Source organism: Sinohyriopsis cumingii, chromosome 11 (assembly GCF_028554795.1).
Source record: "Sinohyriopsis cumingii isolate HCF-2022 chromosome 11, ASM2855479v2, whole genome shotgun sequence".
Classification (NCBI taxonomy): Eukaryota; Metazoa; Mollusca; class Bivalvia; order Unionida; family Unionidae; genus Sinohyriopsis; species Sinohyriopsis cumingii.
In genome coordinates, this window is record NC_142971.1 from 21,394,933 (window position 1) to 21,419,605 (window position 24,673).

A 24,673-nucleotide genomic window follows, 5' to 3' on the forward strand; every position below is an offset into this window, starting at 1 on the left:
TTTTTCTACATATAAACTGATGTCCATCTCTTCCCTTTATTACAGATTTTCAACTCAACAGTCTTGTTGAATTTACATGGCATATATTCATATTTAAATTTCCGAAGAATCTTGCATGGCTACTATGTAAGTCTATGAGAAGGTATAAAATGTACTAAAGTAAACCCTTGATTATATCAATTATGGGACATGACACTGATCTAGATGGTCAAGGTAAAGATAATTAGTCTACAGTTACATACATATTGAGATGCAGACAATCCAGGTTCTTTAGATTAAAATACAAGCAGGCAGGTCTGTAGAGATGTAAATATTTTGAGAAATTTCGAACAGGTACCCATAAATCCTAACGATCAATTACCCAGGTACCCAATCAAAGAGAAACTGTATTAAATATGAACCCGAACTGCTTTGTTGTGGGTTCACACATGCAAATATGTGAACTATTATAAGTGGCAGAAAAGCTTATCTGAGCATTAAAAGAGCAATCTATATATTACATGCCATCATTGCAGAAAACCATGAAAAATGTATATATCTATTTTACTGAACATACATTTATTTTTGCTACTTACCTTGTTCTGCAGTCAAATTTTTTGCCACAAATCCATGTAGATTAGTAGTTAGTACAAAAGCATACACACAGAAGAAATTGATAAATTATTTATGCATAACACTAACTTTAACTTGTCTACATGTCTACAGTAACTTTTGCGAATGGTCATATAGTCCACAAATGATGATTGTTGTAGTATCCTCAACCTGACATAGTTTGTACCTTAATGGCGGTCCTGTGCAACATGGTTTTAAGTTTAACAAAATCCCTTTCCTCTAAATTTTTTTAGTCATATAGCATTCAACAGTCACACTGATACAGCCCTTCTTTTTAAATGATATCTGGCACCATTTAATTAAAATTTAGACTGGTCCACTATGTATGTAGTATGAAAATAGAATGAATCTATGACATGTTGTTTCACATTCAAGAATCACATGTTTTCTCTGAACTGTTTCATGTAAAATAATGTAAAAATTACCGTATTTACACGTGAAAAATTTTTATTAGATTTTTTCAATGTTATTAAATAACAAATATTTCCCTTGTATTTAAATATTTCAGTAAACATTTTCATTTTGTATAGTTGTCCATTTTGTTCATTGTTTTCCTAGCATGGTATAAGAAGTGCATGTTAAGGTAACCAAGTTTTTGTGTTGCCTTTGCCATGACAAAAAATATCTGTCTTGGGTTTCCTGCTAAGAAAAAAAATGTCAAGTAAACAAAATAATGTGAACAGCAGCCATGAACTGAAAAAACTAATACTCACTCCTGGGCCACATACTTGAGGCAAAAATGGTATTAGTTAAACTGGACATTGTTATTGTGCTTTGTTTTAATTATAGTAAGTATTTAATTTCGTCAGATATTTCTTAATCAGTACTTACTGTTGCCATTGACGAAAGGTATTGACCTAGTTAATGTCATCAGGATCTCAAAACAAGCACATTTAAGTAGTGAGAAAAATGGTGCATGAACCATGGACAGGCACAAAGTTTGGACAGTCTACTTTAAATATCTGCAATTTTTCCTGACTAGGTCATGCGAGAAAGCAGTGTTCTCCCTTGTATTATTATATAGTACATGTATGTCAAATAAATTGTAAGCAACCATACGAGCCCTTGTGATGATGAATAAATGTGCAAATGACACAAGCCTCAAAACTGTAATTGTTATTTTGTGTCTCAATCTGAACTTGGAATACTTTTTTTTTAAAACAGGTACCCGGTTGTTCATTTTATTACTCAGGTTATTATCAACAGGCAGGTACCCAAGTACCAACTGCCATCTTTACAGGTCTGCACATTTGTTTTGAAAAGAGCTAAATCACAACCCCAATCCACAAAATCACCAGTAGAGCTGCCTGATCTTGATCTACTGCGTCAGTCTGCAGCATTCTGTTCACTGCAAAATATTCAGTCCAAGAATCAAACAAGAAACTCTACCCCATCCCGGAAAAGCATATGCAGAAATAAAATGCTAAAAGCACTGACACCCACATGTTCATCAGAGATGTGCATCCAATGTTAGAACACATTTATGACATAACAAAAAGTTTATTTTCATGATATATATGATACAACTGCATGTGAATTTTAAAAAAGAATTAAGGCTGCTGACCTGTGTTAACTGCTGTATAGACTCTTCAGGGTTCTTGTACCGCCGGTCAACAATATAGATTCCATAGGACTTCGGATCAGCAACATATTCTTGCATAAAACAGCCGAAGCCTGACAGGTTGGTGCTGACACTGGGAATCCCCATCACAGTGCACTCAGCTGGAAAGAAAACAGCATTTACAAAATACTAAAGTCTCATTTAATAAACTAGTCATAAAAATTTACCAGCATAAACTCTGAGATGAAATGGGCACTATTTTAGACATAATAAAACATAGATTGTTCATTTTGTTATCCTAAATTCTTTTGCTCAATACTGCTTGTAAAACAAACATTGTTTTAAATCTGGAATTCTTTTTGTTTCAAAAACTCAGGAATTCATTTTTGTAGTATACGTTTTCATGATTTGCAGTCTTACAAAGGAATGGAGGAAGTTACATACACTAGGAAAGCAAATTTTTAGTAAATTATGTTTCTCCGAGAATACTTACCTGATCACATTAACGTTAGGGATATAAGCCTGCTGCCTCTCGAATCCAGCCTACTAAAAGACAAAAATTTGTCTTTTCTGTCTATCTCATATAGACCGAAGGGCAATAACTTTTGCCCCTTACCCCCCTTTGCCACCGCCATTTGTCACTAGTTTTTTTAAGCTGAGCGATATATATTATACGAGGATGCTCGCATAGCGGGGTGGTTGGAAGGGTTTTTAAGTAATGTGATCGGGTAAGTATTCTCAGAGAAACATAATTTACTAAAAATTTGCTTTCTCCTTCAAATACGTTCCCCGATCACATTAACGTTAGGAGAATAGGTAATAGGAGGAGGGAATGCTAAGCATCCTACCTCCACCCCAGGTACCTTCCAGGGAATGATGGCTGGATTCCCCATTTGAAAGATAACTCGTTCTCCTAATTTCATCAGCAACACAGCCTAGGGTCCTGTGATATGTGACCCCTATATACGGTTAAGAAGATAGTTATTGAAATCTTCTTACCTACGAAATTTCATTGGCGAATCCAGCGAAGCTGATAGGCTGTGCTGATTGTTTTAAATGGGTCTGGTGGTTATCTGGGCTGCCGACACCAGACCTACCAGATTCAAGGTTTGCCTCTGCGAAGCCAAATCTCTGAGATAAAAACTGGAGAAGGTTGACTCTGCATGCCAGCCAACAGCTTCTATTATATCTCAGATCGAAACATTGTGTTCGAATGCAAGGCTCGCCGAGATTGCTCTAATCTCATGAGCTGTAATCTTCATGAGGCGACTCTGATCTTGTGAGACCTCAGAGTATGCTGAGCATATAACCCACTTCAGCCATGAAGCAAGGGCTTGAGGGGTGATATCTTGTTTACAGCTTTGACTGGAAGAAAGAGGCGCTTACGTGTGTCACGACACGCCTCTGTGCATTTTAAATAGTGCTTGAGTGCATGAACAGGATCTTGCATGGCTGTTGCTCTTGACTTATCTATGGAAGAGAGTGAGCGAATGACGATTCTTTGATTGCCAATGGATGGTAACCTATTTTTGGCTACAAAGCCTGGTTGTGTCAGGAGGACCACCAAACCATCTGATCTGAACTGAAGAAAGTTCGGGTCACTGGAAAGGGCATGTAACTTGCTCACCCTGCATGCTGAAGCTAAGGCTGTCAAGAAACATGTTTTGCATGATAGTAGCTTTAATGAAGTGTGGGCTAAAGGTTCAAATTTGTCTGAATTGAGCCATGTTTAAACCCAGGACAGATTCCATTTTGGAAACAGGGTGAGGGATTTTGGTCGATTGAAATCAAAAGTGGCTAAAAGATCTGATAGATCTTTGTTATGCCCAATATCACATCTACCATGATGGTGGAATGTGTCTGATATCATGGAGTGGTAGCCTTTGATAGTAATTGGGACCAATTGTTTCTCCTCGAAAAGCCAGAGGAAAAAGTCAGCCAGTTGAGGGATTGAGACACTCAAAGGGACGATGTTATTGATATGGCACCAATCCCTGAAAACACGCCACTTTCTCTCGTAAGCCTTCAGAGTGGAGGGCCTTCTTGCTCTTGAGATTCTCTCCACAATTAAAGGTTTAAATTGTTTGTCTCGCAAGGCTGTCCGGACAATAGCCAAGCGTGAAGAAGAAGACAGTCCGGGCAGAGGTGGAACACCCGTGACTGTGGTTGTTTGAGAAGATTTGGGCTGGTTGGAATCTTCCTGGGTAGATCTATCGCTAGATCGAGTAGATCGGTGACCCAGGACTTGTTCCATCTGAGAGGGGCAATCAGAATCATCCGACAGTTCTGACCCCTTAACCTCTGGATTATTTTCGGTACCAAAACCGTGCGAGGGTAGGCGAATGCCCACAACCCCTCCCAGCTGATTGACAGAGCGTCCATGGCCCAAGCCTCTGGGTCTGGAACCGGAGAGACGAAGATGGGCAACTTGCGATTCCACCTTGTCGCAAAAAGATTGATCATCGGACGCCCCCAAAGTGTGCAAATCCGAAGAAAGACTGATTGATGGAGTGACCATTCCGTGTGAATAACTTGACCTTTCCTGGATAGAGTGTTGGCCAAGACATTGAGTCTGCCGGGAATGTGTCTGATTTGTATGTTGATGTGGAGGTTGTCGCACCAACGTAGAAACTGCCAGATCAGAATGCACAGGTCTGGTGATTTGGTGCCCCCTTGTTTAAGGAGGTAAGTCACCACCACAGAGTTGTCTAACATAATGAGGACAGTTTTTCCTGAGAGTTGATCCTTCCAGAAATGAAAGGCGTTGATGACAGCCCTCATTTCTAAAAGGTTGATGTGGAGAGGCCTCTCCCCTGGCTCCCACGTGCCGCTGACTGTAGCAAAGTCCAGCAACAGGTGGGCACCCCAACCGTAGGTACTGGCGTCGGTACATATCGTTATCTCTGTTTGGGGCATCTCCAGAGGAATCCCCGTGGACAGCCAACTGGGGTTGTGCCACTGACACAGGAATGATCGTATCTCAGGCGTGATCATTACTGTTTGATTGAGGGGACTTGAAAAGGGGCACCATTGTGCCAGTATCGTCATTTGTAAGGGACGCATAAAAAGACGGCCAAGCAGGATCAAGTCCACCACCACATTAAATAATCAGAGGAGTTGCAAGAATTCTCTTGCTGAAATCCACGTCCTGTTGGAAACGGACTCGACAAGTTCAACGATCCGGATTATGCGAGTGCGAGGAAGCCGTACCAGATTCAGATCGGTGAGAAACTCCATACCCAGATGGACAAAACGCTGGGATGGACGGAGATCGGACTTTTTCCAGTTCACAAGAAAGCCTAGATGATCTAAAAGTGCTAAAAGATTGCTTCTGCCTTTGAGCAGAATAGAACTTACCATATGTTTCTGGAGGATGTCGTCCAAGTACACTGCCGTCCCTGTAGATGAAGTCGAGCGGAACAGGGTGACGATGCAAACCATAACCTTGGTAAAAGCCCAAGGGCTGATGTTGAGGCCAAAGGGTAGGACCTGGAACTGATAAACCGCATCACGGTAAGCGTATCGGAGAAATTTCCGTGACGCGGGGTGGATAGGGACGTGAAAATATGCGTCGGTCATGTCTAGACTGACCGCATACTCATCCCGCTGGATGGAAAGACAGATTGATCTCGCCGTTTCCATCTTGAATTTCAGTGGTAAAATGTATTGGTTGAGGCGACTCAGGTTGATGATCGGCCTCAACTTGCCATTTGCCTTCTGGATAAGAAACAGCCTGGAATGAAACCACAGCGATTGTGGTTTTTTCACAATCTCCACCGCCCGTTTTTTCTATGAGCAACCGTATCTCCTGTTGTAGAAAGGTATCCTTCTCCCGATCGGACGGTACGTCCGTGAAGAGGGGACAGGAGGACAGGGGAGGGGGTTGGATAAATGAAATCTGAAGCCCCTCCGAAATGACCTGGATCACCCAATTGTTCTGAGGAAAAAAGGTGGTCCAGTGGTCCTGAAATTGCAGGAGGCGGCCGCCCACAGGTAGGCTGTCCACGGGTGGTGGGGAGGGTATGTCAACTTTTAGAGTTAGGAGGCTTGAAGACGGAGAAACTTTGTTTCTTACTGCCTCTGTATGGTTGCCTCCTAGCTTGATTAGACTGTTGTCTTCTGGCATTGGGTTGGGATCTATACTGCACATTTGATTGTAAAGGATCCCTTGTCTCTGGTCCGCCAATCATCCCTCCGCTGTGGCAGGGGATTTTTTTCTAAATGCCTGCAAGGGTTGGGCAGCGAGTTGGAGGGGCAGTTCCTGAGCTGCCTGCTTCCGAACTTCTTCAATTTTTCCTCCAAAGAGTAAAGGCAACCCAAACAGAGTCATCCATAAAGCCAGAGTATGATGGGGCTTGAGCGACGTGGACCGCAGACATACGTCACGTCGTATCAGGTCTAAGTTGGCAGAAGCAGTCAACACATTAGCCACGGAATGGTGAGCTGCCCTGTTAATAATTCTAGCAATCCGGGCCGTCGCTTCCCAAGCGTGGTCATTGTTGGATTTTTCTGCAAGTCGGAAAATGGCTAATGAAGCCAAGTCTAACATTGAAGACATAGCGACTACATTCCAGACTAGCTTTGACGTGGCATGGAACACATTTTTGTCCACTTTGTAAAACAGTGAAGCGGACGTGTGAACTGCTGCCATATTTTTGTCCAGGGCCGGAAGATCCATACTGAAGGCGTCTAAATGAGTTTTGTACCAGCGACACGAGAACGTCGCTGGTACTTGGCTTTCTGAAAAGAACGCCTTAGCATTTCCCGGATCACCTATTCGTCCTGATAGACGATCATTGATCTCCTTAATTTCTGCAGACTGTGGAAGGAGCCGGAAGGACGGCATCTCTTCCTCCCCATCAAGATCTAAAGACGCCTTAACTTTGTAGTCTTGAGTGGCGGTAGGAGGTGGAGGGCATTCTGAAGTTGCCAACACTCAATAAATTTCTTCCACTGCCGCCTTGAAGCCAAACTCAGTCCGTTCCATGGTTGGATCTGTGTACGGCTGATTTGCAGGAGTTTCATCACCCTCACTGTGTGCCGAGTCGTGTTCTGGAATAGCTTGCATTTCTGGATAGAGCATACCAGGTGGCATAGATGACACGATTCTGTCATCCTTGACACTGTCACTAACTCTCCCTTGTGGATAAGCCGTGAACAATTGGACGGCCGGCCCTGCCGGCTGGTTTGTCTGGCTTGTGGTTGGCCAGAATGTTGGTGACAGTCCTGCTATCACCAGTACCGGCTGCTCCAATGGCCTGGCTGTACGGACAGATTTCTCACTAAAATCTCCCCCATAGTATTGGTATGTTGCTGGCAGTACAGCTTGACAGACGGATTTATCACTAAGATCCCCGTAAATCATATTTGGTCGGACCATTTTAGCAATAGGGTCCCCATGCTGGGACAGCTGGCTGGCTGGTGACATAGAAGTTGTATAATGAAATGGATCCGTTGGATCCGGTAGAAACCCCATGCGTCCTGACTTACAGGCCTGAAGGCCATGCTCGGACATGCGGGGGGCCTAAAATTGGAGGAACATTCCCCCAAAGAGTCAGAAAAAGCTGTGGAAGCGAGCGAGGGAAATAAGGGTAATATCTGGCCTGATGTCAATAGCTGCGTCGTCGTTTCCTGGACCAAACGACGCATCTGTTCAAAGGTGGACTGTTGTACCCTGTCAACATTATTTTCCTCCATTGTCGCTGATGTTACTGTGGCTGACGGTTGCAAACGACGAACTTTAGGTGGAGGGGGACTCCAACGTCCCCCACAAGACTCACAATGGAGGCTGTCTTCGGATGTATACTGAGGACATCAATGCTATCTTTCTTCGACTTATTCCGTCTATTCCTCCGTTTGCTGCCTTCTGGACTACATCAGCCCACATTTGCTCTGTCCAAGTATTACACACACTGCATGGTATAGATGATGTACACTTGGTACATACAATACAAGAGTCATGGTTGTCTTCTTTTGCTTTGAACTTTTTGCATTTCATGCATCTGATTGACATTTCTACTGAAACGACACAAGAAAAGAAAACAAAGCACAAATTAGCAATTCAGCATGTTATTAATTTGCTAATACCACAACCATTACTAATGAAGTAAGCGAAATTAGTCAGTGTAACATGGTCTTCAGTAGACAAAATCTGTAAGGGTGACAAAGTCACTCAATTTTGAAAAAATTGTTAAAATAATGTATACAACCTGTAGAAGAATGATTGTTCAACGCAATAAATCCAAATTTTACTTCGGATGGTCCAATTTAACGCTAAGATGGCTTGGATTTTTTGGAGGTATAATGTACGTGTTATCAGTACAAGCGAAGCTTAAAAACTAGTGACACCTGGTGGTAGCAAGGGGAGGTAAGGGGCAAGAGTTATTGCCCTTTGGTCTACATGAGATAGAAAAGATGAATTTTCATCTTTTAGTAGGGCTGTATTCAAGAGGTAGCAGCTTATATCCCTAACGTTAATGTGATCGGGGAACATATTTGAAGGAGAAACGATGAAAAGATCATGATTTGTATTTGTAATATTCAAAATTAATTAGCAACATATACAACTGTTCCATACAATAATAATTTTTAAATTATTTTGTAATAAAAAACAAAAACATGCTGTTAATATCATTCAATTCATAACAAGATTCCTCAAGAATATCTGTACATTTTTTTTCTTATTGATAGAAATTATCGAAGTACTGGTAAAGCGAAAATGTACCACAATACATACCACCAGAAAAAATATCGCAGTATACTACACAACTTTAATTGTGACACACAACCTATGACATCATGCATACAGATATATATAAAGAATAAAGACGTAATAAAAGACTAATAATTATTTATGACCAGTGAAGACTGAAGCAAGTTTTATAAGGATGATTTAATTTTAATTCAATTCTCCACATTTAGTTTCAATGTGTGTATCAAAACAACAAAAATACTGATGGATTGTTACAGTAGTGAACCATTTCATCAATGATGGAAAGCTGTAAATTATACTCCAATTGCCTACTGTAGCTAAGTAAATGTAAGCCCTGCACCACACAGGAAAACTGAAATGCTAAAGGAATCATTCATTTAACAAACCTGGAGTGTAACCCCAAGGCTCATAGTACGATGGGAACACCCCCAGGTGACATCCACGCACAAACTCCTCATAATCCATCCCAAATAAGGGGTTGGTGGAGGTCAGAAACTCTGGATGGAAGATAACCTGTGGTAAAAAAGAAATAAAATTATTTTTAATATTTTTAATATGGGGAACTACATGAGACTCTGCAAAGTCAGGCAGACTGACAGTCTCTCTTACCTTTCATGTCCTAACACTTATTCTTCTTCCCATCATAACAACAGGGGACCAACCTTGAGCTTATAAATTAAAGATATTCTTCCTACATATCTGCCAAAATTGTACATCATAGGAGTGGGCTTATAATCAAGCATTGGCTTATCACTGGAGAAATAAGATACTATATTTTGTATGCAAATATTCATATCTAATAACCTGCAGCATAAAGAGAAGTTTTCACCCTCTTCAATTTTGAAAACCTAACTGCATAGTTTGATTTTTTTTAAATCCATGTAATTTTATGATTGTGGATATCCTGAAAGAAACAATGCAAGAAACTAAAAAGTGTAACTGAAAATTTGTTTTCTAATGCTGATTAAAAATTAAGTTTCATTATATAAGAATGCACATACTAGGAATACAATTAAAGAGGTCCACTGACCTTAACTCGGTCATGCCTGTTGTTGAAAAGCTGGCACCTTCTAATGGCAGACAACACTTGGTCATTGAGATCATCTGCAATATTGTGCGTACAGATGGGTGGGAGGTTGTTCCTCTGTAAATGGAAAAAAATGTCTCAATTGTAGCTTTCTAGCCAAAGAAAAACTAGAAATGTGTTCGTGCAAAATAATCCCCAAAACTGTGCCCCAAAAAATGACTTACACAAAAAACTTTACCTGAAATAAGGACAGACCGACAGGGGGTGCATGTAAACATTGATGTGTTGTGTGTGTGTGTGACTTGGATTTCTAACGTAGCTTTAACAATTTTTCAGTCATGTCACTACCACATCTGCAGTATGGCAGTTTATAGTGATGTCTAGCACAGGTGTATCATGCCGCAGACATGTAGCATGATGTCCTACCCAGTCACATTATCCTGACACCAGGCTGACCAGTCCTAAAACTAACCTCTTATCTTAATGCTGAGTGCCAAGCAAGGCAGCTGTTAGTACTAATTTTATAAGTCTATGGTATGACTCAAACCTACGACCTCCTGCATCCGAGGCTGACGCTTTAACCACTAGGCCACTGGAGCAGAAATTGATGTTTTGTAAAAAATGAAAACAATTCCATCAATATCATCTGCAAGTTTGTGCTCCATATCCCCACCATTAGGAATTTTCACTATATCATCAAAATAACTGATTTTATCACTCTGGCAAAGCAAGCATCGGTAAGATTACCTTAAGCTTTGATAGGACCCTAAGCAAGTGAATTGTAAATAATTAAAGTATATCTTAATTTTGTTCCTGAATAATTAGGTCAATAAGGATGATAACAACTGAAGGTCTGATACAAATGCAGGTACTGTGTACATGTTTTTAGAAACTACAGCAAATGACTCAACTAAATGAATGATGATGACAATCGGAACACTTTATCATTATCTGATACTAGTTTTGGGAGTCATAATTCAGCTGATGAAGTACACAGAATGTACAAGAAAAGAGAAATAACAATCCTGCTTAAATTCTAATGGAAATGGCTGGCATCAAAATGACCCCAAAGAAAAATAAGATTTCATTTTCTTTGCAACTGTGCAACAATTTAAAACAAAACATAAAGATGGAGTTATGTGTATACAGTTATTTTGTTTCTAATGTAACTGTAGAAATTGGGGCATTGAATAAGAACATGTGAAAATAACTGAGTAATTATTACTGTTATGAATCTAAACAACTGAATCCTATATATTTCCTGATACCATAATTTTGAAGCTTGAAATGATTTTAAATAACACATACAATTTTCCTGACACCAAAATGTTTCTTTATGCTGATAGAAATAATTAAAACTGGAATATACACTAAAGAATGAGTTACTTAAAAACAAGTGACTGAACAGATGAAGATAAGACACTGAAACTGCTTTGATTTCTTTAAGAACTGCTTCTTTTAAAATCCTTCACTGCCTAAAACTGAATGAAACATACTGACAGGTAAAAAAATTGAGAGATATTTTTTCCTCTGAGGAATCACATTTTCAGCACACTTTCATCTTTATCTAAGCAATTTCTAATCATGAACTAGTATGCAGAGAGGGCCAAAATAATTTTACTGTCATTAGATAAAACAGTAAGAATCCAACTATATTTCTTATCCTACACAGAAGCCATCCAGAAATTTGAAGGAATAAGCCTCACGGATTCTGCTTACCATCACCATTCTTTTGACTCAAAGACTTACAGAAAAACAGAACTCACTTTTCTTGATCCAATTTAGTGCTGGTCTGCCACAGTAAAAATCCAGACATTTACAATTTTCATCTTGATGTTTTAAGATGGCAACTAAAGTGCAGATTAGTTACTAAACACTCAGGAATGAGCTGATTTCAGTAAAACTACTTAAGTATTACATTTCAGAACAACAATCAATTTTTAAGATCAGTAAAAGTGCCCTAAATGACCATGCTGACATATATTATAATACCTATTTTAATTTTACTATAGTAACGTAAAGTACTTCATGTGTATATTCATAATTGTGGTTATAAGCCAGTAATACTGTATTAATGTTTTTCATATGGTATCATTTTTTTTATCACACTATCCATAAAAATTATAATTAATAAAATGTATCATATTTTATTAAAGCAATGGTCCAATGCTCTAAATTTTCACATCAAAAATTCAAATAAATACTGACATGTGCCATAAAAGATTGAAAATATCACATAATTTTCCAAAAAAAGGAAAGAGATAAAAGGCAAATGTAACTAGAACACTGTCTTGTCCCTTTTTACATTTCTTTCTTTCAAACACTATCAACCAACAACAAAAGTAATTGAGTACTCATAGTTAACAGATCTTTTTACAAGTCCAATCTCCTTATTTTTCAAACATGATCTCTATCTCCCTCTACCACCAAACAAAATAAGTTTTATTTTACAAGATTTTGTGAACTCTGAAAAGACTGATCTTTTCATGGAAAAAACAAACTGCATCAATTACACAGTTAATTAAAGTAACTTAAGAAACATTGGACAGGGCCACCTCGAAGTGAGAATGGTCCCAAAAATTTGACTGGGGAAAGCTAGAGAAAACACTTTCATGGAAGTTCCTCACAACTTTACCATTAACCACACGAACCTCTGGATTCATGCATATTTATGGGCTGATTAAATCACATAATCCGAAATCCTTGATTAATAATTTTCAAAGTCTAACAATTAAAATTCTCCAAGGCACAAGACCAGAACAAGTGTTTTTCTTTGACCTATTTTAAAACAAGTTGGGCAAGCAGTAATTTTCATGTTGTAATCACTTTATCCATTATCATGTGACCATTCTTGCCACCAAGGGTATTGAATACTTGAATCTACCCCCAAGGGTACTCATTGCTTGAATCTACCCCCAAGGGTACTGAATGCTTGAATCTACCCCCAAGGGTACTGAATGCTTGAATCTACCTCATTCCATTATTGCCCCCAAGGTTACTGAAGGCTTGAATCCACCTCACTCCATTATTCATGATTACATGTATTGCAAACTGTCACACATATTTGTGCTTTCTATACTGAGCTAAGGGACTGAATTATTGACTGTTCAAAACTCTTCAGCAAAACACACTCTATATGATTAATAAACAGTTTTAAGTGGCCTTCTTATAATGTGTTTACTCAATTTAGAGCTGATCAACTTTTGATTTCATTCCACCAAATCACTGAAATTAAATTAATGGAAGGCACTTTAGAAAGATCAGAGAGAATCAGCTACCATGTGTAATATTCTGTTTCAAGTGAATCGATTACACTATTGAAGGAGCTGTCTGTTTTTATACTTAAATTGCAAAATGCATGTTACGACCGCTTTAGTTGTCAAGTGATGCTATCTGTACTATCTGGTTAAGAGCTAACTAAATTATTTTTGTAAGGGAGGCTAATAAGGAAGATCACAGAAGGATAATTCATGTGGATGGATAAAATGTTGTTATTGTTGTTGTGGGTTTTAACGCCGTTTTTCAGCACATGATAGGCTATGCATGGCGGCCAGTATTATTGGTGGAGGAAGAACCCTGGAAAACCCCGGGAAGAACCACCGACCCATGAGAAGCTACTGGCGAGCTTTCTCACACACCCACGTTAGCTGAATCCTAGACTTGAACCCACAAAGACAGAGGTGAGATGGCAGTGCTCCGTAACGGAGAGCGCTTTAGACCACTCGGCCACTCGGAGCCCCGGATAAAATGTAATGCTGCCTTTGAGTCTGCGATAACTATTTCTCCAAAGACATATAAGCCAGAGTCTGTAGTAGCAAAAAATGTTTAATATGATATAATTAAGAGCCAGAGAAATTTTCAGCCACAATGGCTGACAATTATCCATCATTTGAATTTATTGACTTTGAAGGAAAGATGTTTTGCAGTTTTTGCAAACAATATCCCAAACTGGCATAGGTTGGAAATTGCTGACACTACATAAGGAAAGGTAATTTTAAATCTAAATAAGAATGAATGAAAAAAAAAAAAATCAAGAGAGCTCTCATTACCAATGTCTATACCAGGGGTATCAAACACGTGGCCCACCAAGGTGCATCCTGTGGCCCCCAAAATGGTCGGCGTCACATGGTGTCATGAGAGATAACATAGGTGGTGTGGCCCTTGGGCCATCAAACACACCCTCATGCTCCCCTCAGGGTGGTTTAAGTTTGAGACCCCTGGTCTATACCCAAGCACATTGTGAAAAAACATTTTCTAATATGAATACGCTGTATGCACTCCAGAAGAACAGTGTTGAACTTGGGTGTCAAATTAAAGATAAGACACAGGGCATTAGGCTTTGTTCTAGTATTACCTAATGTGCACGAAATGGTATTTTTATAGGTGCTAGCAAGAATTTAAAAGACACTGAAATAGATAATACGAAGTTGAAATTCTTCTTTCTGCCAAACAAACCCAAATATTGCAGTCTTATCACAGACATGATGAAATTACAAATAGTAAGACAAGAAGACATGAGATTGGTTTACTAAAATATTATGATAAATGGATGTCTTACAATTTTTCTGTTAATGTGGGAATTTTCACAACCATACACTGCTTCCTTGCTATAGCACACCGACATAATTCATGGACCCGTCTATAATGTGGAAGGAGGTCTGTATCCAATTTTTCATATAGAAAATGCCTCCAAAACAGGTGTGTGTATGTGTGTGTGTGTGTGTAATTTGGATTTTAAAGGTAGCTCTAACAATGTTTCAGTCATATCGCTACGATGTCTGCAGTGTGGCAGTTTATAGTGATGTCTAGCACTGGGGCGTTATGTCGCAGACATATAGCATCATGTCCCACCCAGTCGCATTATCCTGACAACAGGCTGACCAGTCACAACACTAACCTCTTAATGTTGAGTGCCTAGAGAGGCATCTGTTAGTACCAATTTTGTAAGTCTTTGGTATAACTCAGCCAGGGCTTGAACCTGCAACCTCCCACATCTGAGGCATATGCTTCAACCACTAGGCCACCAGAGTGGTCTCCCAAAATAGGTATTTTTGCTGACCATGAGTAAAATGGCAATCAAAATTGGTAAATGAAGCCTTAATATATCTCTTGTTTTAGAGTCGGAAATGGTGTTAATGCTCAGATATCTGAATCAACAGCTCTAACACTGCAACTATTAACAAAATATATAATTTATTACATTTTCTGTTTGAAAAAAAATTCTCAGTACACAGTAAATAACAATATATGCCAATATCTGTATCAATTAAAATGATAGTAAAGCCAACTGGTGGTAACACTTAAAAATACAATAACTGTTAAATAAGCATTGTCAAGTGAAATTTGTGTTTTAGTTTTTTTCTTTTAGTTCAGTTTCAGTGTAATCATCATAAATGCAATATGTTCTCTCAAATGTGAAAAGAGTCAAATGACCATCACTGCAATGCCAGCAAACATTTCTGCAAAACCTTATTATATACTAAATATGATCTTTGATATCCAACTTGAGGACATGTTGGTTGCATTTTACAATCAATTAAAAGTTGACATGCACTGATTTATCACGTTAATTAGTCTTTATAACAAATCAAATGATAGGGGTATAATAAATGAAAGTCTAAAGGCAGAAAACCCTACCTGTATAAGAGATAGCAGTCACGGTTACGTGTTAAGTCAACTTGTTTCAACTGACTTATCAAACATTGAAAACATCAAGTACATGTAGCATAATTAAAGTAACTGGCATTAATCAGTAATTTATAGTACTCATTCACAAATTTAATCAATGAGAGCAAAAAAACCAAGACTGTATGTATAAGATTCATTATCCTGAAGCAAGATCCAATGTATATACTGTATATGCTCCCTTATAAGACAAACCCAACTGCCAACTGCACAGACTGAGATCTGCTGGCACATTATGAAATGGCAGATCTGGGTCTTTGCAGTTTGTTAGGAGAAATCAGTAGAACAAACTACAAGACCATGATCTGCAGGCGCATTATGCTACAGCAGATCAGAATCTACGTTGTTTGCAGTTGGACTTGATTTATAGGTGAGTATAGATGGCAGCAAACTTAAACATCCCGCATTAGCACTCATAGGTTTTCACAAGGATGAATAGAAATTTCACCGTAACTTGCAATCAAATCATTGCATCAGTATTTTACTGATACAACAATAATAATTTTAAAAAAATGTGTTTTCACCACATAACCATTATTTTGTTTTAAACAAAGAATCTTGTTTTATTCCGAATCTATGGTGAAACTAGATTGTATCCCCATACGCATGCAAACATCTGTGACACAAGACACAGTGTGTTCACTGGTATACATGTCGTGTGTTGAAACTTCTTAGAGTTATGTCTTAATTTTCAGAGACTGATTCAGGTGACACTCGACTTATGCCAATTCTATTGATGTGTTTTCATTTTAATGCCATTTATAATAAAGAAATAATATTCAATTAGTGCTCCAGCTTTTTTTAATGCCAATGTTGGCACAATGTTCTGTGATAAGCATGCAACTGATGCAAGTACATTTACAATACCTTTGATTTACACAATCTCAGGAATGCATCTATGCCATACACTGAGTGAAACCGGCATAAGAAAATAAAAGAAATTTATACAGAAAAGCGAAAACCTTAGTTACTGACAATTATTTGCAATGCAATTATTAAACGTGTATTGAACCAGAGTCAAACCCCCTCCCCCCATCATCATGCTGTTGATGTCCATCCATTTTTTTTATTTTTCAGAGGTCCCTTAGTAACTTATGCTGCAGTCCAGGTTTTTTGGGACCCAGTTGTGGGCAAGTTATTGTGGCTGTGGGTGTGTACAGTCTACAATTCTTTACATACATAAAACTATCTTGAAATAGAACTTGTTAATATCTAATGAGCATAGTCAAGGTATATAAAAGAACTCTATATTCAGCTAAATTTTCTTCACACTGATAACAATTAAAGAAGCAACAACAAAATTACATATCAGTGAACAAGCTACACTGTACAAAAAATACTGTGCAGCTACCAAATGGTGGAAGTTCTTAATAGTTAGTACAGACCCTGAAATGGGTAATTTTACCAGTGAAAAGAATAAATGAACACAAATGAAATGAAGAATGAACACCAATGGAAAGCAGATTGAACACAAATGGAATGTAGAGCGAATTCAAACACAAAATGAAATGCAGAATGAATGCAAACAAATGATGAATACAATGTGAAGAAAATGGAAAGCACAAATGCATAATGTTGGATGATAAAGTAGAATGTAACAAAACATGAATGCACTTTCAAGAATGGAGGTTAAAATACTGTTTTCTAGATCCCACAAAATTTCCAGTCACATGATAATCCAGAATCAGATTTTTTTTCTTAAAGGCAATTTTTTACCCATTACAATCCAACACATTATTCTTGACAAGGCAGTCCCACTCTCCAAAAAAAAAACAACTGCCACTGATGTGATGACATCAACACCAGTGATCATTTCTGTACTATCTTGTCTTGAATGAAAAATATTTGCTTGACAACTATAATTTAGCCTATATTATAGTTGAGGTTACATTTTAATTTATCATAATTTCAAAGTTGTATTTTGACATTTTATGCCCGTGCTATTTCATTAAAGCTCTCTTTTAATAAGATGAGATACAAAATAAGATGAGATACAAAAGCTATGGTACTTTGCATTTATAGTAACAATCAAATTTTTATGCAAAAAATCTGAATGCAGTTTTGAAACCATAAATGCAAAACAATAAGATTGATGACATTAAAAACAAATGAAATGCAAATGGAATGAAACAAATTGCAAATGAAATTCAAACAAAATGCTGATTTCATAAAATTACCCATTTCATGGTTTGTAGATCAAAGAGGAAGGTGGCAACATGCCATGCAGGAGAACACAGATCGATTCCTAGCAAGAAGATACATTAAAAAAAATTAATTATGCAATCACTATTTAGAGATGTTCATTATTTGCTTCATGGGACCAGTTGGAAGCCATTCTTAAATATGACTTGTTATATGCAGCTTTACAACAATAGGCTCGAGTGGGAATAAGATCTCTCACCTCTTGATAATGCATAACAGCCAACTGCAAGCAGTAGGCCAACAAATTTTTTTATTTCAATCCTGTTCATTGAATATTATAGAAAAACAAATATTTCTTTAGTTTTGTATTTTCATCCATATCTGATGTAATATCAACATAACCTGTCCGATATTGAAAATCTTTATGCAACAATGCTATCTGAAGGAAATGGTCAAATTCTGGTGAACTGCTTTTCTTCAGGCTGCTTTTTGAGATAAAGTTTAAATATTTTTGTATTTTATAATGGCAGCTACATTTGATAGCAGGGCAGCATCGCTTGTCAAGATCTGAAAGCTCCTTCATTCCATAGTGCTTTTTTTCACAATCGTATTAAGCATCTCTAGACAGAGGCACAGACATGAAGATGAATGGACAGGATCAATTCAATATGCCCATGCAGCAGTAAGGGCATATATTATGCATATGCTCTCAATAAGAGGATCTGATCTATAAGATTTAGACATCTATGTTAATCTAAGTACACATAATCCAATGGATTTATCTCGAGATAAATATACGTATTGGCATCCAACTAATGAAAATTAACAGAATTCTGAGTAAGAATGTATGGTTCATCATTTCAAATGTAAATTCCGTATGTGATTTAAAACAAGTCTGAAATGTATCTGCATGGCTCATACAATGACGAGAACACCCTTCAGACAACATTCCCATATGAACTCTTCACAAGCCATCCAAAACCTATAGCAATTTAAAACAGTTGGTATACACTTAAAAGAAGGAATACCTGGGATCCTGTAATTCATATAAGTTGAAAAATCTTTTCTTCCTAGAATTTTATACAGAATATGATGGTTGGTTATTTGGTTTTAATGGCACGTTTAACATATTACTGGCAATATCATGCTGCAGAAATGGGAGGCAAGTACCCTTCCCAAAAACACAAATAGGCAGCCAACCTGGGCTGGCCTGGGCAGGTATCAAAATACTTGACTCTTACATTAGAATTTAGATGTGACATTACCCAAGTTATTCTGGCTCCCTAAAACCAAATACTGAAGAAAAATCCAGATTTTTGTAGAACATGACAATTCTGCTTCTGTGCATACTAATGTTGAGTACTTAATGCTTGTCCAGCCACAAGTCCCTTCTCCAGTAGAATACCTGTTTATGGCAATATGGTACTAAAAAGACATTTAGGACAGTAGGATAAAAACCTAACAATAACTTGCAGACTTGACAGATCTGTTGTACATACCTGAGCAGAAAATATACACCTTTTCAACTTAACAATATCTTCTTGTTTGAGGATTTCGTCTCCTGTAGGCAAGTCTCCCCTAAGAAAAGGAAACAATAGAAAGAAAAAATTTACCCACAATGGTACAAAAAAGACAAATTAGTGCCAGAGTCTAGTCATAAAAAGCATCCCTTTAGATGGCATCTACCAACAGAAAACTTCTTTTACATTTGTCCTCATCATCAGTTCTATCTATCTTTGTATTAATTTTTGTTTTTTGTTCCTGTAACTTAAGCACAAGAGTCTTATATGGCTTGCCATTAAAAAATTTGAAAGAACATATTATTTTCCACACCAATCATATGGTCCAAATGCCCAAACTCTGTTCTGAGCAATCATGCAAATTGAACATGAAAATCTGTTTATGATTATCATTCTAATGTAATGACAGGTGAAATCTTACGAGTTTCCATCCAGATACATTAATAACTTTATAATAACCAGTTTTACCAACAAAATGCTCAGGATAAAGCCTGATAAACATGTGAAGCTGAGAATTCATTGGCTAAGGCCCACCTGTTGAAATGGTGTATGAAAGTCTGTTATTTAAAGCTAGATATGGTCACAAACCACTAACAAGCTTAAACTGCCCTGATTATACAAAAGATGGTGCAATACAGTTTCATATTTTGCATTGGGTTAGAATTTTAAAGAAATTATTTTCTCCCTAGGTTTCCTCATTGGTTATAATGGCTATTTAAAAAAACCTTGTACATATTAGGTATTGTTCAAAGAACCTTTAATTCCCTTTATTTTAGTATATGATTGATGGGTATAATATGGGTTATAGAGTATACAGCGTGGCCTTACTCCAGACGTGCACCTTTAAAAAAACTGCTAGCTCCACTTGGTCATTTTCACATCCCAAACTTCAGAAGTAAATTGTAAAAAAAAAGAGCCAATAACTTTGTTTTACATTTTATATGTATGGTAATTCATTCACTGCACTTTCATAAGCTGGCATTGTCTAGTCTGGCAAAATTTATTTTACTCTATTATAATAGCTGCTAAAGATAGTGTACTTTAGACTAATTCAGGCTGATTTTTAGCACAAGGGAGCAGTCATTTTAGTTAGCAGTGATAATGTACAATTTCCACAAGTACAATATCAAAAGAAATGTCAGCTACATTACATCAAAGTAGCATGGCTGTTGTTGTTGTAGGGTTTAATGCCATTTTTCAGCACAAGATAGGCATACATGGCGGCCAGTATAAATGGTGGAGCAAGTACCTGGGAAAACATCGGGAAGAACCACCGATCCAAGAGAAGCTACTGGCAAGTTTTCTCATGTGCCCACATTGGCCAACAATGAGACTCAAACCCATGCAGACAGAGGTGAGATGGTAGTGATCCATAATGGTAAGTGTTTTAGACCACTCAGCCACTTGGGGCCCCTCAAAGTAACATAGAGGTATGCCAACATTTTCTTCATGCAGCATGTTTCAAATGCAAACAACTTCACCTTACATACGTCACTCTCTCAAAAGGACATACTAACTGGTGAGTGCCCAAAAAGTAGAAAGCAAAATGCAGAATTATACATAAATAACTATACATACATAACTAATTTATTGGGAGTAAAATGTTTTTATATATATATAATACTTAACCCAATCATTACACTGTAAGAATATGGCCACTACTGCATGAATCCAGCATTCCCAAATTAAATTTTAGGATTTTTTAAGCTAAAAGTTGTCTGCCTACAAGGGTGGGAATCAGAGAAGAGTGGTCTCCCTTTAGACAAAGAGTACTGGCACTAAATCCCATTTCTACTTCAGTTACTACTGAAGTGGAATGCACACTTAGTGAGTATACTGTAATAGAAAAGATTTTAGTTACTTCTTCAAATATGTTAACTAATCATAATGGCAGCATTTTACAGTTACATGTAGTATGTACTTCTCAGAGATGGACCAGCAGAAGGTGAAGTTGTCTATACTGGCAACATGCAGTCAGAGAATTGTCATACCTCTGATACTTTCATGTACCGTGACTGAAATTTCTTTACATGTGATCATTATAGAAACTGTACACTATCTAATGCAGACAGCTAAGAAAGTAGCTGGAAAAATTAGCCGTAACTAGACCATAGCACACTAACTAACAGCTATTAAACAGAGAGAATGAATTTTGCCAAATTACACAAGTACAACTTTTGATAGTCCAATGGAAGAATCATAAAATGTACAAAAAGTGAATCAAGAAGTTATTGGCTCATTTTTTTTCTAATTTACCTTTGAGATCCAGGAAGTGAAAATGACCATGAAGAGCTAGCACACCTTAAGTAAGGCCACGCTGTATACTCTATAACCCATACTATACCCATCAATCTATACACCAAAATAGAGAGAATTAATTATTGTACAACAACAATACCCAAGATATACAGGTCTGTTTTAAACAATCAGAAAAGTCAGTGAGGGAAACCTGGGAAATTCTTTCACTTTAAAATTCAAACCCAATGTAAAGTGTGAATTTGTAGAACTGAACCAATACCTTAGAAGGATAGGCAAGAGGTGGACATAGTTATATCCCCTTAGCCCTGAGAAGCCCACATCTTGTGTTCCCTAAAGTATGTGAGGCAGGTTCAGGTCTACAGAGATTATGCAGACTGCAGCAATGACTACACATTCCCAAATGAGGCTAACCAGGGAACACACTTCACCACAAATCCAGCTGGTCAACAGTCTGAGTCACTTTGAAGCCAAACGACCTGGTAAGGTAGTCTGTTATGCTTTGTTATTTGTTACAGCAGTGTTATGTGTATTTAATTTCCAGTTTGTTACTTATTTTTTGTATTTTCGAAAAAAATTCATTATATGCTATTGTAATGTATGTTAGACTTGACCTGAATCATTTATTTTTTTAATGTTTTTCAATTTTATTATGAAAACTAATACATAGCTAAAATATTCTCTATGTGTGTGGGCTTATTACCAGGATCATCATTAACAGAAGTAAACATGTTTATTTGGATCCCCCTAAAATTTACCTGGTATAATTAAGTTATAAATTTCATCCCAGATGGAAAAGGAGCATGAGGTAAGTAGAAATATACATGGAACTTCCCTGTAATCACTCCAAGGATGGAAGGTACCACCTAATAACAGGTTTTTGTGGCGTTTTCATGAACAGAGTGCTAACCACCATGAGCAAGATGTAGAGACTAAAGTATGTACAGGATTTGGTACCAATTACTTCCAAGGGAGGATCACTCTTGTCTAACTCCCTTCAATGTGGGCAGACAACTTATACCTTTCTTAGAGCAAACATTTAACTTGGGAGGGCTTAATGAATGGGTAAGAAGAAACTCTACCAATACAATGTGAGAATCAAATGAACACATTTTTGCTAAAATAAAGCCATCTAAAATAACAGGATTTTAGTGATTCTATGTACCTTACACTCTGACCAGTTTTATGATTTCCTTCCAATGCTCTGTATATATGTATCCTGTGAATAAAATTAGGCTTGGTAGGTAGCTCAATACTAAAAAATATTCCCGCTATTCTGCATTGGAAATAAGAAAATCCCTACCTGAGACAAATCTCAAAGATCCTCTTCCCAATCTGGTTCTGTATGTGACTGACAGTGTCTTTTAGCTGCTTGGCAATGGCCTGGCCTCGTAGTGACTCCACATTAAAATTGTTGGTTCTGGCAGGAAAGATGAGGAATGCAACCACTGTCACGTCGCTTTTGTTTGCCTGCAAAATTAGTATCCTATAAAATCAAAGCAGATAGAAATAGGTTTTCAGATGACATGAAAGTTTGTTTGCACATAGACTATTTAATAAAATATACTGCAATGTAACATTTTGGTAGTCATAAAACGGTTATTTATTTATATACATGGTATTTTAATCTGATTACAACATTACATTGATTTACACCAGTAGTTACCATCCTTTTCGGGTATGAGGACTTCTTCTTAACTTAAAAAAAACAAAAACAAATCCTGGACCCCCACATGCTAACTGTTGTACTTTTAGGCTAGCTTGGAATGACCCCCAGGGTCTGCAGCCCACAGGTTGGGAACCACTCATCATCACAAGATGGATCTGAATTAGAGGTAATGTCCAAATAACTTTTCTGTCTAATTTTCTCAAGTGAATCAAATTCACTCAATGTTGAGAAGAAATCCAATGAATATTAAAAGAACAAACCAAAATGTTGTCTGAAATATTCACACTGATAGGTTGTAAATCTGTGAATACTACTTTGTGTTAGGTCATTTGATGACAACAAATATTTTGTAGGAAATTATGTTTATCTGAGAATGCTTACCTGATCACATTTCTTTAACATCAGTAATGTAAACTTCACCACCTCACAAATCTAGCGATTGCAGAAAGACAAAAAATTTCCTTTTATGTCTATATACCACTATCGTATTATCTCCTTCAAGGGGAGAATGTCTCAGTTCCCTGTAAGAAGGACAGCATGCTCTCCTAATATGAAGGCAGCACAACCAACAGTCATGTAACCCATGACTATGACACAGATAAGGAGAAATGAATGAATTTTCATTATTGAGCAATAAAAAACTTAGGTTAAGACAACGAAATTGCTAAATGCATGTCGGTCACATCTATGAGGTTGTGCTGACCACAAAAAGATCAGGCCACAGACGATGGATCCACATGACTCCATTCTCATCTCTGTGATGCTTGAACTCAGAGACAGAAACTCTAGATGATCACTGGCAAGCCAGCTAATGACTGGTTAAATCCTCTTTTCCTGCCTTAATGGATAAAAGAAAATTGTTTCTGTGACCCATGATTCTTTTCCATGCATTTCAAATAAAATCTGAAATCATGAACCAGGCCGTTCACAGATGCCCCTCTCAATGTGTTGATGCGAGAGAATGGATGACCACCTTTTGATTGACAACAGATTTCAACTGGTTCTTAGTTAATAAAACTGGTTGTGTCATTAGGACCACAAAAACATCAAGTCTTAATATGAGATAGTTCAGGACCATAGAACGGGCAAGCAACTCACCACGTATGTCAAGGCTAGCACCAACAGAAAGCAAGACTTGTAAGATATAAGTTTCGTATAGGCTCTGGTTATGGGTTTGAATTTCTATGAGTTGAAGAAAGTCAAAACCCATGAATGGTTCCATTAGGCACTTCAATTCAAAGTCTGCTTGCAACTATGACATATCTTTATTGTGACCTATATTTTCTCTCCCTTGATGTCCTCAATGATAGTAACCTGAGCTAACTTTTTCTCATACAAAATTTGGTTTCACCTTTGTCAGTTCATCTAACCTTGCATCTGACATTTTAGAATTATTGTCCTCTGTCTGGCAAGAAAATCCACTTCATCCTTTAGTTTCTTTATTCTGCCATTCACCTTATACATTTGTGACAGCAATGACTTGAAGTTA

General features: G+C 37.6%; 1 protein-coding gene across 1 annotated transcript in view; it reads right to left on the reverse strand.

The window, feature by feature from the left end:
* LOC149787729 (glycogen [starch] synthase-like) overlaps positions 1-24,673 on the reverse strand; it is an 87,008-nt gene that overhangs the window by 33,222 nt on the left and 29,113 nt on the right. Inside the window, exons 8-12 of the mRNA XM_089973935.1 lie at positions 22,819-22,985; positions 19,239-19,317; positions 9,916-10,029; positions 9,272-9,398; positions 2,177-2,334 (exon numbers count right to left, since the gene is read on the reverse strand). Coding sequence (XP_089830061.1) covers positions 2,177-2,334; positions 9,272-9,398; positions 9,916-10,029; positions 19,239-19,317; positions 22,819-22,985 — 645 coding nt within the window. The remainder of the gene's footprint in view (positions 1-2,176; positions 2,335-9,271; positions 9,399-9,915; positions 10,030-19,238; positions 19,318-22,818; positions 22,986-24,673) is intronic.